This window comes from Mastigoproctus giganteus, chromosome 6, assembly GCF_048544385.1.
Source record: "Mastigoproctus giganteus isolate SK-2022 chromosome 6, ASM4854438v1, whole genome shotgun sequence".
Lineage (NCBI taxonomy): Eukaryota > Metazoa > Arthropoda > Arachnida > Uropygi > Thelyphonidae > Mastigoproctus > Mastigoproctus giganteus.
Window position 1 is genome coordinate 59445979 of NC_143580.1, and position 18936 is coordinate 59464914.

An 18936-nucleotide genomic window follows, 5' to 3' on the forward strand; every position below is an offset into this window, starting at 1 on the left:
AGTTGTTGTGGTGCCATGCTCCAAGAAGTCCACAAGCAAGACCCCATCTTTGTTCTAAAACACTGTCGCCATGACTTTACCGATAGAAGACTGTCTTTTGAACTTCTTGCATGGTGGATTTTGATATTGCCACTCCTTCGATTGTCTCTTCGTTTCAGGGTCATAACGGTGGACCCGGTTTTGTCACCTGACTGTGAATTCGCGGAGATGGGGGGAACCCCTGGTGCCAAGACAACTAACGCACTATGCATTAAAGAAAAACCTCTCCTTCACTCTTGTAGCACTGGAGAAGTTCCATACAGATGAATTTCTGGCCTTTGTGCTCATATCAGCATTTTCGGACCCACCAGGCACAAACCTTGTTGTAACCTAGTTCCTTTATGATGGTTACACAGCAGTTTTCCCTATACCTAGGCGCCTCCATAGCCAGGTGGGCAGGAGCAGCAGTGTGTAGCTTCTTGATTAGACCAGGGTTCAAGCCCGTGACCACCAAATACGGAGGATGCGGAAAGGTCAGGGAATGACCACCACATATCCCCGGAGAAATATGGCCTTAGTTGCTAATGCTCCTAAAAACCAAATAACAACAACAACCCTATACCTACTGCATTGCACAATTTGCATGTTGTGATACAGTGGTCCTCTGATTAGTGTGTTGATCTAGCTCTTGTTGTCTGTTGTAACTGATGTTACTTGCCGGCTGTACTAGCCACTTTAAGGCTAGTAATGCATCAGGTGTTGTGGTACTATCCTTACAAGATGCATATGCTGTAGCAGCTAAAGCATGGTGATGCAGATATTCGTTTCATACACGCACTTCAGTTTCTGGTGCGAATGACAGTGGATACACTTGGCCATGGAACATCTTTTGGAGTGATGAAGCCCACTTCTGCTTAAATGGACAAGTGAATATACACAACTGTTGCATTTGGGCAACAGAAAACCTTCAAGCCATCCAAGAGATCCCATTGCATTCTCCAAAAGTGACAGTGTGGTGTGTATTTACAGCCACATTCATGATTGGGCCATATTTTTTTGAACAGGTAACACCGACTGGACCGCGCACCTGTTCCGTCACTGGACAGCGATATTATGATATGTTGGCAAATTTCGCAATACCAGAGCTGCAACGTGGGTGCCTTCAGGATATCATATTCATGCAAGATGGTGGGCCACCCCACATCCACCGTTGTGTCCAAAGATTACTAAGGTACTTTACAGACGAATGGGTCATCAGCCATTGTTTCCAGACATCTTGGCCACCCCGATCACCGGATCTCACCCCATGCGACTTCTAGTTGCCGGGTTTTTTGAAGAACCAGGTGTATTGGGAAGGCTGTCAAACTCTGGCAGATCTGAAGGACAGCATTAGACGTCATGTGCTGGCTATTCCAGTTGACATGTTATGTTCGGCTGTAGAAATGCTGTTCTTCGAATGGAAACTGTTGTTGACCAAAATGGAGGACACATTGAACAATTGTAGTGCTTTTCAACTGATTTGTATTGCCACAGTGCCATATAGTGACAAATTTTTTTTTTCCAATTAATGATGAGTGCATTCTTTATTGTACTTGTTGTCCAAATTTATCTTCAGTATGAGCCTTAGAACTTGCTCCAGAGCCTTCTATATAGGGATACTTTAATTTTAACAACCCTGTACATATACATTTAGTTACATGAAATCAGCTGATCTGAAAAAATGATCTGAAAAAAAAAATTTTTTTTAATTTTGAAAAAGAATATTGCATCATTTCCTCTTATTTTTTAAAAATTAAAGATGAAATAATGTGATGTTTTGCAGCATGGTCCCTATATAATTCACGTTGTTGATTGTTGAAAAATCAACAATAGCTGTTATCGTTGATAGTTATTGAATGTAATGTAACGCTGTATTTGGGCATTTTTTTGCAGCTGCATGAGAAATTTTTGGCCCCTGATCTGTTTCTGTCACTCTGTATATGTGATATCTACATTGACAATAATTTCATTTTCCAACAAATAGGTAATTTGTTGGAAAACATTGTTGAATCCATTGTTGTATGTCTTCTTAATGTAAATCTTTGGAACCTACAATTTGCATGAAATCAGATAATAAACTGTGTTCTTCATTATCTTCTTGTAGTTTAGAACATTCATTATCATTGTCAAACTCAGGCCAAGGTTTTCTCCAAGGTTTACTAAATCATGAACTTCAAATTTCGTTCCATGCTAGTGCTATATTGTAAACACAATGATGCTGACTTTTAATGCTCTGTAAAACCTATATCAGTGTCTTCCATTTTTTACCGAAATGATCTCAAAAAATTTTAACCTGTGTTGTCTCTTGAGACATTCTACAATCCGTGATCCATAGGCTATCTCATGGATGTTAAATAAAATCATAAAAACTTTTATGTCCCCTTTTCACAATTGGAATTTGAACATGTTGCAGTGCTTCTTGAAGTTGCATTATCCAGAAAGAGAATAGCCTTTTCAGATAAGTATATTTTCTTTAAGAAAGCACAAATTCATGAAAAAAACATATTGTAAATAATGCAGACTCCAACCATGCTGATTTTTATGAGTGGTAATAAACTGGTAAAGATGAAAAATTTATTTGTCTTTTAAAAGCTCTAGGATTAGTTGATTTACCAACAAAAAAAAAAAAAGTTGGAGTTTATGAGTTCCAGTTGCATTGCTGCAGGCAACTATCATGATTCTTCCTTTGGATATTTTGTATCCTGCTGTTGCACTCTCCTTTTTTTACCATTATTTTTGTAGATATCTTATAATTTAGACCTGTTTTGTCCGTATTATAGAGTTGTTGTTCAAGAAGTTTTTCTCTCAGTCTTCACATGGCACAGTGGTTATAATCACTGTCCTTCCTACCTCATGTGGAAAAAGGCAGTTTGGAATCCTGTCAATGACACAAGGAACTTTTTTAAGTTTTTTTTTTTTTTTTTTTTTTTTTTTTTTTCACTCTGTGGCTGAGTTATTATTATTATTGCTCTTATATTATTTCTCCCTTATTGGGGGTTCCACTTCGTGACGGGTATTGCTACCAACTACACAGGGTAGTTATTGTTATGTCTGGTATTACTGTTGGTGGAGGAACTCTCTGACTATCCTACAGGTGTTCAGGATTGTGACTTTCTGGAGTTCCTTGAGGGGTTGTCTGGGAGGCCTATTGCTGCTAGGCTATTATGCAGGGTCTTTGGCACCATACCTGTGGTTGACACTATGATCGGAATGGTTGTTACTTGTTGCATATGCCACATCTCTTTGATCTCCCGTCTTAGGTTCATGCACTTCCTGATTTTTTCCCCATGGGTTTTCTGCAGGTTGCCAGTGTTTGGTACCGCTAAGTCAATCAGATAGATAGCCTTTTCCTTCTTGCTCACTAGGGTTATGTCTGGTCTGTTGTGCAGGATTGTCTTATCCGTTATTATGGCGCTGTCCCAGTACAGCTTGTGGGTTGAGGTCTAGTACTGCCTGGGGTTTGTACTTGTAGTACGGTACACTTTCTTCAATCAGCTGGTACTTCCTTGCTAGCTTCTGATGTATTATCCTGACTACCTGGTTGTGTCTATGAAAGTACTCAGTCTGGGTGATCACCTTGCACCCCACGGTGATGTGTTGGATAGTTTCTGAGGCCAGGTGGCATCATTGACATGTGTCCATCGGACACTCCGGGCTCCTTGGCGATGTCTGGTTCTTAGATGGCGTCTTAGATGGATCTTAGATGGCGAGCATGAATTCTTCAGTCTCGGGGAAGAACGTCCCCGCTCGTGAGCCATGCATTGGAAGCAATTTTATCTGTGTGATCTTGATGGAGATCATTGTAGTGTCTGCCATGGAGTGTCTTCTCTGCCCATCTTTCTAGCTTCGTTTGTACCTTCTGGTTGTGGGTGGGACTCCTCGCTTAGGTTGAGTGGGGTATACTGCTTGTCTATCTTCCTTATGGCCTGGTGGAGTGCTACTGTGTGTTTCTAGAACTAACCCTTCAGGTTAACTATCGCTGTCTTCTGTTGCTCAATGAGGTCTATCAGGCCCCTTCCTCCTTCTTCCCGGGCAATTGTCAGTCTCTCCACAGACAGCCGACTTCGCTTGGTGTTGGCGACTCTTGGTCATCATTGTCCTTATCTTTCTCATGATATCCTCCAGCTCATTGTTAGTCCAATCTATGACTCTGAAGTAGTATGTTAGCACTGGGACTGCATAGGTGTTTATGGCTTTAACTGTGTTCCCTCCATTCCGCTTTGCTTTCAGCAGGCTTCTGAGTCTCTGATGGTTTTTTTTTGGTCAGGCAGGCCTTAATTACCTTGTGCTGTAACTGCTGAGCCTGCATCATCCCCAAGTATTTGTAGGCCCCTCTCTCTGCCATGACTTCGATCTCTTTAACAGTCTGCAGCTGCTAGTTTCGAATGACTAATTTTCCCTGGGGCAATCCGTAGGTCTTGCATTTGTCTAGACCAAATTCCATCCTAATATTATTGCTGAATTCTTTGGTGATCTGGAGTAGTTGCTGGAGGTGCTTCTCGGTTCCCACGTAGAGCTTGATGTCATCCATGTACATCAGGTGGGTGAGGGTGTACAGGTTCTTCCTTCCTTCCTTCTTTGAGATTATATCTGTACTTGTACTGTTGAGCATGGTGGATAGCAGGTTAAGTGCTAGACAGAACCACAATGGGCTCAGGGCATCTCCCTGAAAGATTACTCTCCTGATGGGGATTGGCCTTGTTGTAATGTTTTCGACCTTAATGGTGGTACTCCACTTCGCCATACGTTTTCTCGTATACTGTCTAGGAAGTTTTTCACCATCAGATTGACTTTATAGATGTTCAGCGCCTCTATTAGCCAGCTATGAGGCACCAAGTTGAAGGCCTTGCAGTAATCGATGTAGGCTGTGTACATGTTGCAGCGCTTCTTGTAGGCTTGCTCCATAACCGTGGCATCTATGGTTAATTCCACCTTGCATCATTTGCTCAGCCGCTTGCATCCTTTCTACTGTTCGGCCATTATGTTTTGGCTCTACCTGGTTATGCAGCTGGTCAGGATCTTGTACATTGTTGGGAGGCAGGTGATTGGCCTATATTTTGCCAGGTTTCTTGTATCTTCATCTTTAGACTTCAGATATGTGATTCCTTGAGTGAGAAACTTCGGGATTGTCTCTGGGTGCCTTACCATTCGGATGAACTGCTCTGCCAGATGCTTGTATGTACAAGTGAACTTCTTGTACCAGTAGTTGTGGATGTTATCTATTCCTGGAGTTCACCAGTTATGAGAGTTCTTGATTGTCTGTTTTACTTCTTCTCCCACCTTCTCATTTCTTGTACGTCCTTGGTTTTCTTGCATTCTAGTTCTGTCCAGGTGGCTCGGCTGTTATGTCTTACTTCCCTGCTCCATATGTTTCCCCAGAACTCCTCAATCTTCTTCTTCTCAGGTGGTCCATTCCCTTCTTTCCCATCTTCTCCAAGATTCCTGTAGAAGCCTCTTTGGTCCTCATCGAAGATTCGGTTTATTTTCCTCTGGGAGCTCTCTTTGTATCTTTGTATCTGAGGGCAAGGAGGTTCTGCTTCTGTGTGTCCAAGTACTCTCCTATTCTCTGATTTTTTGTCTCATGTTTGCTGTGGATGCTGTCTCTCTTGAGGATGCTCTTCACTTTTCCAATTAATTTCTTACTCCTATTGCCGTGTTGGTACTGGGTCAATTGGCCTATCTTGACTCTTAATTCTTCTATCTTCTGCTGAAGTCTTCTTTCCCAAGCTGGTGGTTCCTTCTCTTTTCGGTTCTTCTGCTGCTGGTCTCTCGCTTCTCTTCCATTAATCCTCATATCTGCTACTGCAGCACAATACAGGGCTGTGTGGATGGCCTCCAGTGTTGCACCATTGCTGTTGAGGTAATGTGGTATTATGTGCCGATTCAGGTGGTCTGTGACTCTCCACGAGGTTCTATTGGGTCTCTGCTTCGGTATTATGCAGGTCTTTGTGGGGTCCATTCCTTCGAATTCTGTCAGGGCCTTCTTCCACTCATCCTCTATTCTGGATATCATAACGTCATCTCTTTCCACTTCAGTTGCTGCGGGTTGTATTTCTTCTTCTGGTGGCAGTATGTTCTTTCTCCTCTGGTTCCATATTCTTTATCCTTTGTAGTTGATTGCTTACATCCTGCTTAATTTTTTTCAAGATTGCTGGAGCTATCAGGTTCTTTGTGATGATGATCCTTCTCTGGTCTGCTATTCACTGTTTAGTGACCTGAATATTCGCGAATTGTTCCAGCCACTTGGTATGTAGTCTCACCCCATAAGTTGTCATATTGGTCTCCAGTTTCGTTATTTTGTAGTATGCTTGCATGATCTGTGTATTCATTTCGATGCTCCACTTCATGTGTTGCCGTTTTCTCCCTTCCTGGGTGGTCATTAGTGCAGTTGCACAGGAAGCCCTTCCAGCTGGTGGGACTGGATGGTCTTGCCCTTCTCTTGTGGTAGCCATATGGGGGACAGCGGCACTCGCTCCGCTGTCTTCCTCAGGAGACCGTCTCTGATTTTTCGAACCGACCCCTCTGCCTTAGGTCTGAATGTGAGTGACTTTATCCTGCGCCACACTCGATGCAGTACGATTAATATTTCGCTGCGACATCATCCATTTATGGAGGTCGACCTGTTTAGCTTCAATTTATGTCCAGTGGTAGTTCTCAGGAGTGACACCAGATGGCGCCAGAATCTGCCTTTGCTGCCACTCCGACCTTGTGGTGGGTAGGTCCCTTGGAGCAACTTTCACAATGTTTTTATTTTATTTTATTAATTTTTATTACTATTAATTTATTTATTATTATTAGTCTAATTGATTACTATTATTATACCGGTCTCCCAGTGAGATGGAGCCGCGTTTGCTTCCGCCAAGGCAGCATTCGAACCCAGATCAGGCTGGTAACCACTGATAACCACTGAGCCATCGTGCCCCTTATTATTATTAGTAGTAGTAGCAGCCATATGGTGCAAGGAAGCCTGAGGCTTATGCTGCACTTGCCAAAAAAAATTCCCAAGTCACCCTGAGAGAGAGAGAGAAGTAGAAAGGAATCACCAAGAAAGAGAAGAATGATGATATCTGGCTCAGGACCCTGGGTGTGCCAAGCCCCTACTCACCAGAGTAGGGGCTTGGCACACCCTGGGGTGATACTCGGTCTCAGATGAGAATAACAAGGTCCCCCCCTCACCAGAAACTTGGGTTTTTTCATCAAGCAAAACAAGGAAACTGACCAGAGAATGCACATGCAATTTACAGACATAATGTACACAGGTAGGGTGAGGTAATTCTTTGGTGGCCTATTAATACAACTAGGTTTTTTTTTTTTTTTTTTTAAATCAGGTTTTTCCTGTTTATATACTTAAATCTTCTGTAAATTTTTGAGCAGCAAGCTTATCAGCAGATAACCTCTCCCATTAATACTCAATACATTAATACCATAACATTTCTTCTAACACTATAAAATGTTCTGCACCATCAATCTTTTGATGGAAGACCAAGGCTTTTCCTTTCATGCTGCTTTTAATTGGTCTACTGATTGCAGTTCTCTGTTGTCTTTCTTGCATAAACCACACTCATGCATTGTTCACCGATCTTTGATTTTGGTTCTTTGAAGTTGAGTGAGAACTTATGACACTTGTGAAAGCAACTGGTGCAAAATCCTGTTATTTTTATTTATTTTTTTTTTACCATCTTTTACAGTTGTCTTGTTCACACCTATCCTATCCACAGAAATTTGTTTTAGAGACTTAACTTTATATACTGAACCTCTTTAAAACATACTTTCGGATGTGAACCATCCAACAGTATGTTTTAAAGAAGGAAGGTAGGAGCATCAGTTAAGTAGAGGTCTATTAAGACAGCTTCAACTGTAAGCATTACACTGTGCAGTGCATAGAAAGAAATGCAAAAATATGCTGCATTTCTTGGTGATGATGATGATGTCAAATGTGCCAAATGTTTATTTGTATCTTTCAACATAGAACACAATCTTCCTGTGAAGATTATGAAGATACATTGTGGAAGAACTAAAACAACAGGTATTGATAGTGAAATTGCATAGATAGAGAAAGAATAGGTAGTAATAGCTTTGAAGAATGGCCCATTTTTGATTGCTAAAGACAGCAGTAACCTTTGAGTCATTTACTATTTTCCTTCTTAATTAGTTTGATGCTATTTCAGGTGACCTTTTCCATTCTATTATCTTCACTTATTGATATATCACTGTTCCTTTCCACTGGGCCAGATATGTATAGTAAAACCATTTCAGCCAGCATTTCACAGAATGGACCCTTTCAGCTTTACTTTTCTCATCCTTAATCCTCCCCCTTCTTTTTTGAAGTTCAGTTTATCTGCTATGCAGACGACTTTAAAAATCTGGGCCAATCTAAAAATCTAAGACCCTTGAGGAGGTCACTACTAACAATCAGTTAATTAATCATTGCTTTATTAGCAATTGTAAAAAATATTTCATGTCATCTCACTATCTCCAAAAAAAGCCTCCTTTCCTAATTTCCCTGAATATTTCTGTCCAAACAGTTCTCAAGGTCCCTGTGCATAAAGACTTGAGCATATTACTTTGATAAGAAATTTCATTTTTTATACCCATATACAAAAACTTAAAACCGCTTATCTGAAAAGAACCTAGCTATTAAGGCAAAATCTGGTACATATTAATAATTTCAACTATTATCCAAAAAATATATCATGGTGTTTGTTTACTTACAGTGGTGGACAAAAACACTGCATCACCTTAAAAAAGTAACATTTGTAGTGAAACGTATAAGTTATTGTTTGATTACAGTCATTTTGTTTGTTGCAAAGCAAAGGTATTGCATCAGATAATGCTTCTACTGCATCAGACAGAAATTGCAAGGTATTGCATCAGCCATTTCTATAAATATGGTGTTGGTATGGTATATACACTCATTAGTATCCTGTTTTGCAGAGGTGTAAGCAGGCTCCATATGTTCAGTTGACACCAAGAAAAAAAAGTGTAGCTGTTGCTCTGTCCCAGAAAGGGCTTTCTACACGTGCTATCACTGATAAAATAGACTGCCACCAGTCAACAGTATCTCCGGGTGCTGAAATTAAAGCACGAAACCAGTAATGTGAAGAGAAGACATGGGTTAGGCCATAAGAGAGTGACTATGCCTTTCCAAGATCGATATTCAAAATGACTATGCCTTTATAATCGCCATGCTAGTGCTCTTGATCTAAAACTGGACTTTGAGATAGCCTCTGGTGTTGAAACAAGTGTATGAACTATCCAAAGACAACTTTCGGAATGTGGTCTGCATGCTCCAAGAAGCCTTTGTTGATTCAACAAATGAGGAAGAAGCAACTTGTTTGGGCTAAAATACATATTTCATGGACAAAAGAGCAATGGAACACCGTCATCTTTTCTGACGAATCAAAATTCAACCTGCATGGCTTGGATGGGAAGCGATAAGTCAGAAGATGAAAATCGGAGGCATACCATCCTGACTACGTAACCATCTGACCATCTGAGGCATACCATCCTGACTCCAGACCATCTGACCGCCAGTCAGGTGGTCTGGGGATGCATAACAAGAAAGGGGTGGGGCAAATTAAGTTTATTAATGGAACAGTGAATGCAGAAACCTACACTGCTATCTTGGAGAAGTGCCTGAAACCCATTATTAGGAATCACCACACAGGTGTGCACAACTGCATTTTTCAACAAGACTCAGCACCTTGCCACACAGCAAAATTGGTAAGTTTTATGCTATTTAGATTTAATGATGAGTTTGTCTTCTTGTCTCACAAGGCTTAAAACATACTTACACCAATGTTTTTCCTTGTTTTTCTCCCTTAAGGTGCAGTCATACCTCACCACTTATGTTTAGAATTAATGAACAATGGTAGAAATTAGTATTTTTATTTATTTTTTTTTTTTGATCAAGTACAAATATATCAGAAAGATCATTTATTGATTTTGTTTTTAAAAACTTGTATCAAATGAAATAGTGACAATTTAGCCACACCTGGCCTCTGTTTACAACATATGTGTAAGGAATATAATACATAAGCCTGATGGCTTGATGGCTTCCAGGCAAAACTTTACTTGTATATTGAAAAAGCAATTAACTGCTAATTTCCGACAAGAAATACAAGAGCTTCAAAAACAATATACAATCCAAGACCATAAATAATTAGAAGTGTCCCAGGTAACTTTTTAAAACCAAAAATGTTTTGGGGGATTGCATGAGAAAAGTTATAATCTTGATTTCTGCCATAGCAGCAAAATTTATTTAATAAGAAATTTACTTTACTCTGTGTTGATTTAATTTATCTATATCTGTTGAAATTTTTTGAAATGGCAACTCTTGATTGATTTTCCAAATTAATCTCTGAAATGGGACTACAACCCTTCAGAGGTTGTGGTCTCATTAAGAAAGCAGTGGGTTGCAATGTATCTTCCAGATACGCTGCCAATTTTTTTAATAGCTTTTGCATTTTTCAAATAGTGTCACACTTAGTTGAAAGTTTTAATTATATTTTATTATTTTGTTAATGTTTTTAAACTTAATTTGTTAACATACATATTTTTAGAAATTAAATAAAAAAAACTTGAAGTAATTTCAGTTTATTTCAAATATGAGTACACTTTTAAATAAAAGAGAAAATCATGTTATAATATAAAAACAAAATAGAAATTCTAGTTCAAGAACAAAATGTGGTAGATGATGTAATAAAACATTCACACTAATCATTATCAACATTTTGCAGCATTTGAGTGCAGTTACTACATATCATTGCTGCATGTTCTATGCAAAAAAGAACATTGCAACACTTACAGAAAAACTTAGAAAAATTAGATTTTTTTTTTTTTTTTTTTTTTTGAAGAGTAACATGTTGAATAGCGTTTTCTCTTTTTTCCGATGGATGTATCAGGCTCTTTGGGATCATTGGCATGCGAAGCTTGTTGAAACTCTTACACTTTCAAATGAAGTGCCTTGTAGATCCCAGTATTATGATCTGATCTTCTTATCTCCTCAGACCCAAGACTGGTGACTAGGTTTCCCAAAAACTTCCTCCTGCATTGAGCCTCTTGTTTGTTTCTTTTTTGGATAATTTGTGCATTTATGATCATTTAAATTCAGCACGGTATAAAAAACAACCATAGGTCAGTGTTTTGAATTTCTTGCTACACTATACATAGCAGTTGTTTTATCAACAACATCCACACCCAATTTGGTGCTGTTGTAGTGTGAGATAATTTCAGGCTTTCTTGAATCTGGATAAATGGCTTTATCAAAATGCATACTTGAAATCAGTTAACATTTTTCCCTTTTCTTGGAATATGTGAGTCTATTGTGCAATCAGTGTCGAACACAAACAAGTTAGGTTTCTCTCGTCTGATTTTGGTGGCAATGAACTTGAATAGAAGTTGTGGCTTATTTTTTCTTAACGTATGAACATATGACGGCCTTTGTTTCTTCAGATCTTTTACATTCAAATCTTATTTTGAATGTCAGAAAACCAATTATCAGCAGTGATATTACACCCAGTCTTGAAGATAGGTTCTGCAGGCTTCATCACAACATCTACCGATTTGTTGCTAAATCAGTACAGACTTCAGGCTGTTTCCCTGCAGTAATTTCATGGTTCAATGTTATAAAACTTGAGCATCAACCATACAAAAAATTTTAATGCTGTACTTATTAGGGTTTGAGGGAATATACTGCCTAAATCAACAATTTCCCCTGAATCCGGCTAGCATTTCATTTTGCCCCAAGGAATAACAAGCTTTGTAGTTTTCAACAAATTTTATAATAACTTCTCTCACAGCTGCCAACTTGTTGAGCTTGAAGCAGTCTCCACGGGTCTGCTTGTCATCGAATCATATGCAATTATTAAGGAATTTGAACCCTCGCAGAGGCATCGTCAATCAGCAACATTCTATACCCATTCCATTTGTAGCCCACTAAATCTTCTGAATTTTTTTTTTAGAGGCCCACTAGGTCCTCTAAATTTTGTTGGTTATTCTTGAGTATTCTGGCCAAATAAATTATACCTAAAAAATGCCTTTAGTTCTGTAATGTTCATTGTTTTTCCATCTCTTTGGTGGGTGTAATTGCCTTGTATGGATTCTATGCATTTATTAGTGTTTACTGATACCAGGTTCAATATTTCATCATCAATAAAACAGTTCCATGCATCATACTCCGTTTTTGCATGTCTACCTTCTTTTCTTACTAATACCAATTGGGACAATACATTTTGTGGTTTTCTTCTTGGATATAGAGCCACTTGGTTTTGTTTTGTTTTTTTTTGTCTTTCCAACAAAAAATTTATCTTTTCCATTGGCAGTATCTTTGCTATCTTCACTGTTGGAAGCATCAATTTCTATTTCAGAGTTTTCAGAATGTGTTCCAACATAGTCCTCATCAGCTACAACGCCTTCATCATCAAAATCATATACTTCATTGTTATTATCCGAATCATCTGTCTCTAAAAAAAGTCTTACTTCTGCAACATCGTCAGGGTTGGATAAATTATAAAACTTTTTCACTGTTGTATGATCCATACTCATATTTATAGAAACAAAAAATAATCACAGTGAGTTGCTGTACTGACAGATGCAAAAAAGCAGAGTTCTGAAAACATCAAACAAAAACTAATACCGGTAGAGCTGTTGTAACAACATTTGTGGAAATTGTAGAGGGTAAATTTACTTGAAGCTATACGGACACTCAAGGTCATACTTGTTTATACCTTGAAATTATGAAAGAAAATATCACTCATGTATCTCACAGATATATGGCAACCTCCAAAGGGTTAATTTCTTAATGAAATTAAATAATTAAAGATTATTCTCAGATGTTTTGTGGTACTTCTTGTACCACTTCTGTTAATTCTTGTAATGCTGTCCTTATAACACCATCAGCCTCACATATTTATGTGAGGATACTGACTATATGTGCAGCAAAATTTCTCACATTTTGAAATTTATATTTCGCATAAAATTAAATTTTATAATTATCTTCTCAAAAATTTATTAATTCAGCAGTGCTTTGTAAAGCATTTATGTCCAGTGCGACTCTGTAGGTACTGTGCTTTCATGAATATGGAACACAAAAATCTCAAATTCCTTATTATATTTTGATATTTTTTAAAAGCTTCTGCTAATATTTATGACTGATCCACATTTTTTTAAAATATTTATTCTCAGAAAAATATAACTTTTTTTTTTAATTCTGAAGAATATAGTGAGAGAATCTTTTTTTGCACTACCTTCAATTCTGACAGTTACATGATTGGATCGTGTTGCAATGTCCCTTCACTGCCAAAAGGCCAGGGGTTAACACTTATAGAGATGATAACTAGCAGATATACTACAGAAATAAATAAATTGCCATTAAGTGATATAGGACATAAAACAAATTAAATGAAATAACATCAAGTGACAAAAAACATTAATAAGACAATACAGTGACTTCCATAATGGCATTAGGTCACATAAAAATATTAAGATGACATAAAAATTGCATTAAATGAAATTACATTAAATAAATGTGTAATGTAACGTTTAGATTAAATTAACAAAATGACACTTGAAAGTCCCGATTTTCTTCTTCGCAGCTTGTGGGAGAGAACAGCATGAATGGAGGCAGTTGAAGCACACACCACTGGCTCCTTTCCCAGTATGCTCAGTAATTAATTGGAGCATCAAAGTGGCGAGTGCAGGGCATGTTGGCTTGGATGCAATGAAGAGAAGGCTTTTCATTTTGTAGACTGTTCAGACAGTCATTGACTATTCCTCCAGTAAGGAATAGTCAACGACCTTATCGTGTCATGTTTTCTGTTTGTTAAAAGTGAGTTTCAGACAGCTTTCCAGTATCTTGCCAGACATACAGTAAACCCTCGATTTAACGGACCCCGATATAACGGATTTCGGATTTAACGGACCGGACAAATAATAATACAGTAATGTACATATTAATCTCGACCATATTATATTTTTTAGGTTATACAAAACTTCAGTTAATTAAAAATTAATAATAATTACCTATTTCCATTATTGTTTTGATAATTACCTACTTTTATTTTTATAATCAAATTCAGGAAATTGTTTTTTTATTTTTTCTTAAAACATGTTAAAATAGCTGTTTTCTCAGATTACAGATAACAGGTAAGAGCAGGCGGTGACTTGTGAGCTGAACATGTCTCGGGACAATATTATTATTGTTATTTGTTTTTTTTTTAGGAGCATTAGCAACTAAGGCCATATTGCTCCGGGATATGCGGTGGTCATTCCCTGACCTTTCCGCATCCTCCGTATTTGGTGGTGACGGACTCGAACCCCGGTCTAATCAAGAAGTGTGTGCTACGCACTGTTGCCCCTTCCCACCTGGCTACGGAGGCGCCTCTCGGGACAGTAAACTGCAGGGCTACCGACTCACTTTGTTTCGGTCTCAGTCTGCCGCAAGCTATCATGCAGTCAGGTTGTATACAGAGTGTTTCTGTGATTTCTGAATTTTGACTTTATTTATTAAATAATTTTGCAATCCTTACAATTTAAAATGTCATCAAGTGATAGAGGAATTAAAAGAATGCGTGAACATAAATGTGGCACAGAAATTAGAGTTAATTGAGAAATTAGAACATGGCATCTCAGTAGCACATGTTTGTGAAATTTACTGCATAAAAAAACAAACTGTTTCTAATATCCAAGGCCAAATCAAAGGCCAAATTTCAACATTTTATATTTACAACAGAATACTACATATTCTTTATTATAATTTAATAATTTTATATTATACAGTACGGTATATTGTATTAAAGCTTTTTTTTTTTTTTTTTACATTAAGAACAATAAAAAATGCCCACCCCAGGTTACATTCAATTTAACAGACACCCCTTCTCCCTTATTAGTTCGTTAAATCGAAGGTTTACTGTATTATCCTCATTTTCGTAATAATTACACAATACACCAACCGATGTTATAAATAGTATTATGTTTATTAAAATTAAAATAAAATAAATTCCAATAAAAATTCCAATGATATTTAAGGATGTGCCGTACGATAAGCCTCACTGTTGAAAAAGGAGGCGGATGTCTCTGAAAGCTACGGTATTTTGGCGCTTTTATCATCCTGTGTTTCATCTACATTGTTTTATTGTAAATAATTCTTTGCAGTTTAAATTCATATTATATTGTACAGTCAGTTTTTATCAGTTTTTATTGGAATTTGTTTTATTTTAATTTTAATAAACATAACACTATTTATAACATCGGCTGGTGTATTGTGTAATTATTATGAATATGAATATTCCCAACCCCAGAGGCCTATTTGAAGATGTATTATCCTCTCTGACCCTGAACCTCAAAATGGGACTCATCAGAAAATAGAACTGTCTATACTTGTCTCAATGTCTATACTTTTTTTGACCTATATATAAACAGTTATGTTTAATCATGTCTGTCAAAAAGAACTTTCTTACAGGTTTTCTTGTATAGCCTTCACCAAAACAGCTGTGACATGGCAGATTTGAGATTCAGCCAGTTTATTCTTAGGTCTACATCAGTATTTCTCAGATTCGTTTTACTTTCTCTTACTAGCAGAATGTCATCTGTTTCAAAAGTTTTTTTAAATTTTTCCATAACTAACTGAGATTGAAGCATTCAACGAATGGAATTATAACTTCATATAGCAACATTTTAAAATACTATTCTGTAGTATTATTCTGGCAAATAAATGTTGCTTTATATAAATTCCAGAAATCCAATTGTATTATGTAAAAAATACTAAATACAGTGAATTCCGGTCAATCGGGGCAGCTGTTTATTTGGGGCAAATCTTAAAAAACAGAATCCAATCGTAAAAATAGCCAAGGTTTACTTCACTTAATTGGGACAACATGCCGTTTAATCGGGGCAGGAGACTGCAGCACTGGAGTTTACCCTACGATTGTCTGCGACCGTACCATGTGGTTCAGTCGGATTTCTGGAGGTCACAACCATAAAACAATTAGCACTCACCTGTTTATTGGGCATTTCTGTTAGTGCAATTTATCATAAACAGATAGTAAACTCGATCTTATTGAATTTGTGATAATACCAACAGCTGGAATTCTGTGGGTTATTATAAATTCATTCATATTTTTATATCTTCAGTCATATAAAAAAATTAATTTTCAGAATCTTCTCTTCATTCCTATTTTTAAAGCTTCGTAACTTGTTACTCCATTCTCACTTGTGCATATAATGTTACTTGCAATTTGTGTGTGCCGTTTTCTTTGTTATTGACTGTTATCTTTTTACTGGTTTAAATTTTAAACCCCACCCACAAATGTCAGTGAACAGAAATGTCAACTAGTTAGTATGTACATATTACAGTATGTATTAATTATTCCAATTATCACGTATATTCTTCCGATTTTCACGTATCATTTAATTTTTTAATTGGTAAGGTAATAAATGGTAAATTTGTGCTTAATATATCTTTACTTTTATAGCCTGTGGATAATATTCCTCCTATTTTTGCTAATTAGAATCAAATTAAAATTCAATTCACAAACATGATCACAATGACTGGCGCTTACTACATATCGTATAGTGAACAGTACTTTACTATGGTGAGTCCATCATAACATGATTTGATAGTACAGTGAGCCAATTGTAAAGCGGGGGTTCATTGTATTTTTAACTATTTACGTGAAACTTCGGATAATTGGGGCAGCCGCTTAATCGGGCAAAAATGCACTAGTCCCGATGTGTCCCAAATAACCAGAATCGACTGTACAAATAATAAAGTTTGTCCTAATTAATCTGCATGGAACTGTACAAGTGGTATACAGTGAAGCGACCCAAAACTTAAAAAAAGTTAAATTCCCTATACTTAATGTTAGCGATACTGCTTTATTTTATTATTTAAAAAAAATACATTTTTATTTTATGTCACAAATGAATTTATACTGTAAACTCTTTCAGGGACGCCTTGAAGTTGATCCTGACAGAGATCGATTACTATTTAAACATATGTGTTATGAAATGGAAAAGCTGCACAATGGGGATGATGTTACATTTCATGATGTGCTGAAGTATGTGTACTACAATTTTTGCAATATACATATATAAATGTTCTCTTTATACTGTGGCATGACTACTAGGACAGAGGAGTTAACAACTAATCGATTTAATAATAAATAATTGCTAGCCATATTTAGCAGGCATGTAAGCTTGAACTAGGGTTAACTCAAATGTGTATATGTTCCTGCACTTGACCACTCAACTGTCAGGCAAAATCACTAATCAGCTTAAAGCATACAATAGAACATCCAATATTGAAAGAAATTGTCCCTTGCTAGATTTTTGAAATCTAATACAGGCAGTTCTCACTTTATGAGTTCCCGGGTTTATGAGTTTTTCCCCCCCAAGTATCAAGTATCAACAAAATCGAAAATATGAACATTAATTGCAAAAAACAAATGTTAAAACATTCATAAATACTGCATTCCAAACCACGTGCACAGCTATACAATACAGTGTACCCAGCTTCATGATATTAATCAGTTCCAGAGACATCATCGTATCATTAAAATATCATAATGTTGAACCCAATAACACATTGTTTTTTGATAATTCGTTTCAAGGTCTCGGAAGTTGAAATTTTCGCTGTATAACTAAGCTATTCATCTCTCTATAATGTCATTTTTAAGGTCATGAGCGTGACCTTAAGGCCATATAAAAGGTCGTGAAAGTGGTTTGAATTGTATTAGTTACCAATGCAAATCATTAAAATGCACTACACTTTCATCGTTGTCATATGTTCCGTTATAAGAATAAATTTTAAATGCCTTTGTGATATTTTTCTGAAGCACATTTCTGGAGATCACTCCCATAAAACAATAAAAACGATTTGCACTTTCCGTTTATTGGGCTCTTCTGTTACTGCAAGCAATTATAAACGGGTAGTAAACTCGATCTTCTTGCATTTGTGAAATACCAATAGCTGGAATTGTGTGGTTTTTTTTAAGTTATTATGGTGAAATGTGTTCCCCCTTTACTGAAATCTTCAATTATAAAAAACATAAATACATTTTCAGAATATTCTCTTCATTCCTTTTTTTTTTAAGCTTCATAAACTTGTTATTCCATGCAAATCGTGTTAGTTGCAATTTGTGTGTGCCATTAAAAAATTCTTATGCATGCAATCGTGAAATGTATAATTAAAAGAGAAGATTATCTTGGAAACAAATGCCTCTTGAAGCATTTCTGAAGAAGACGACTCCTTGTGCAACGAACCAATTATGAGTGATCAACAAGTGTGCATTTAGTCGATGATGACGAAGAATAAACATTCTTTAACATTTGTAAGTTGTAAATTATTTCTATATTATTATAATTTGCTTGATTTTACAGGCTGCATTTCATTTCTTTAGATAAATCAATCATTGTTTAAACATAAACTAATTAGCTAACTAATTTCATTGTTTTAGAATGTAACCCCTATTTTAAACCTTATATCTATGGGAAATAAATTCCCACTTTATGAGCACGCACTAGGAACAAATTAACTCATAAAGTCAAGAACTACCTGTATTGAAGAAAACTGCTGGTTATTATAAAGTGCATAATTTCCAAAAGATGATGCAGTATTCTGACAGAGTGGCAAAGTAGTGTTGCCACTGCATTGATAGCATATCACAAATCTCGATAAAGTTTTCCAAGCAATGAATATTAAAAGTAACAATAAAGAAAGCTGAAGTTCATCACTTTCACAATAGTAGTCCAGGATCCAAGGCTCATTTGGCTGCTACTGGGTGTCACATTAGTTTGCTATAAGGCTTCACTATCAATATTACTGTACATAGTGGTCATAAGGTTCCAGTATGCGTTTAATATCTTTAATGTTATCTTGTGTTGTTGTTTCAGCCATGATAAATGTAAAGCTTTATTTCT

General features: G+C 36.8%; 1 protein-coding gene across 1 annotated transcript in view; it reads left to right on the forward strand.

Moving 5' to 3' along the window:
- Positions 1–18936, forward strand: part of na (sodium leak channel non-selective protein na) — a 605671-nt gene that overhangs the window by 517131 nt on the left and 69604 nt on the right. The window contains exon 37 of the mRNA XM_090376183.1: positions 16966–17075. Coding sequence (XP_090232309.1) covers positions 16966–17075 — 110 coding nt within the window. The remainder of the gene's footprint in view (positions 1–16965; positions 17076–18936) is intronic.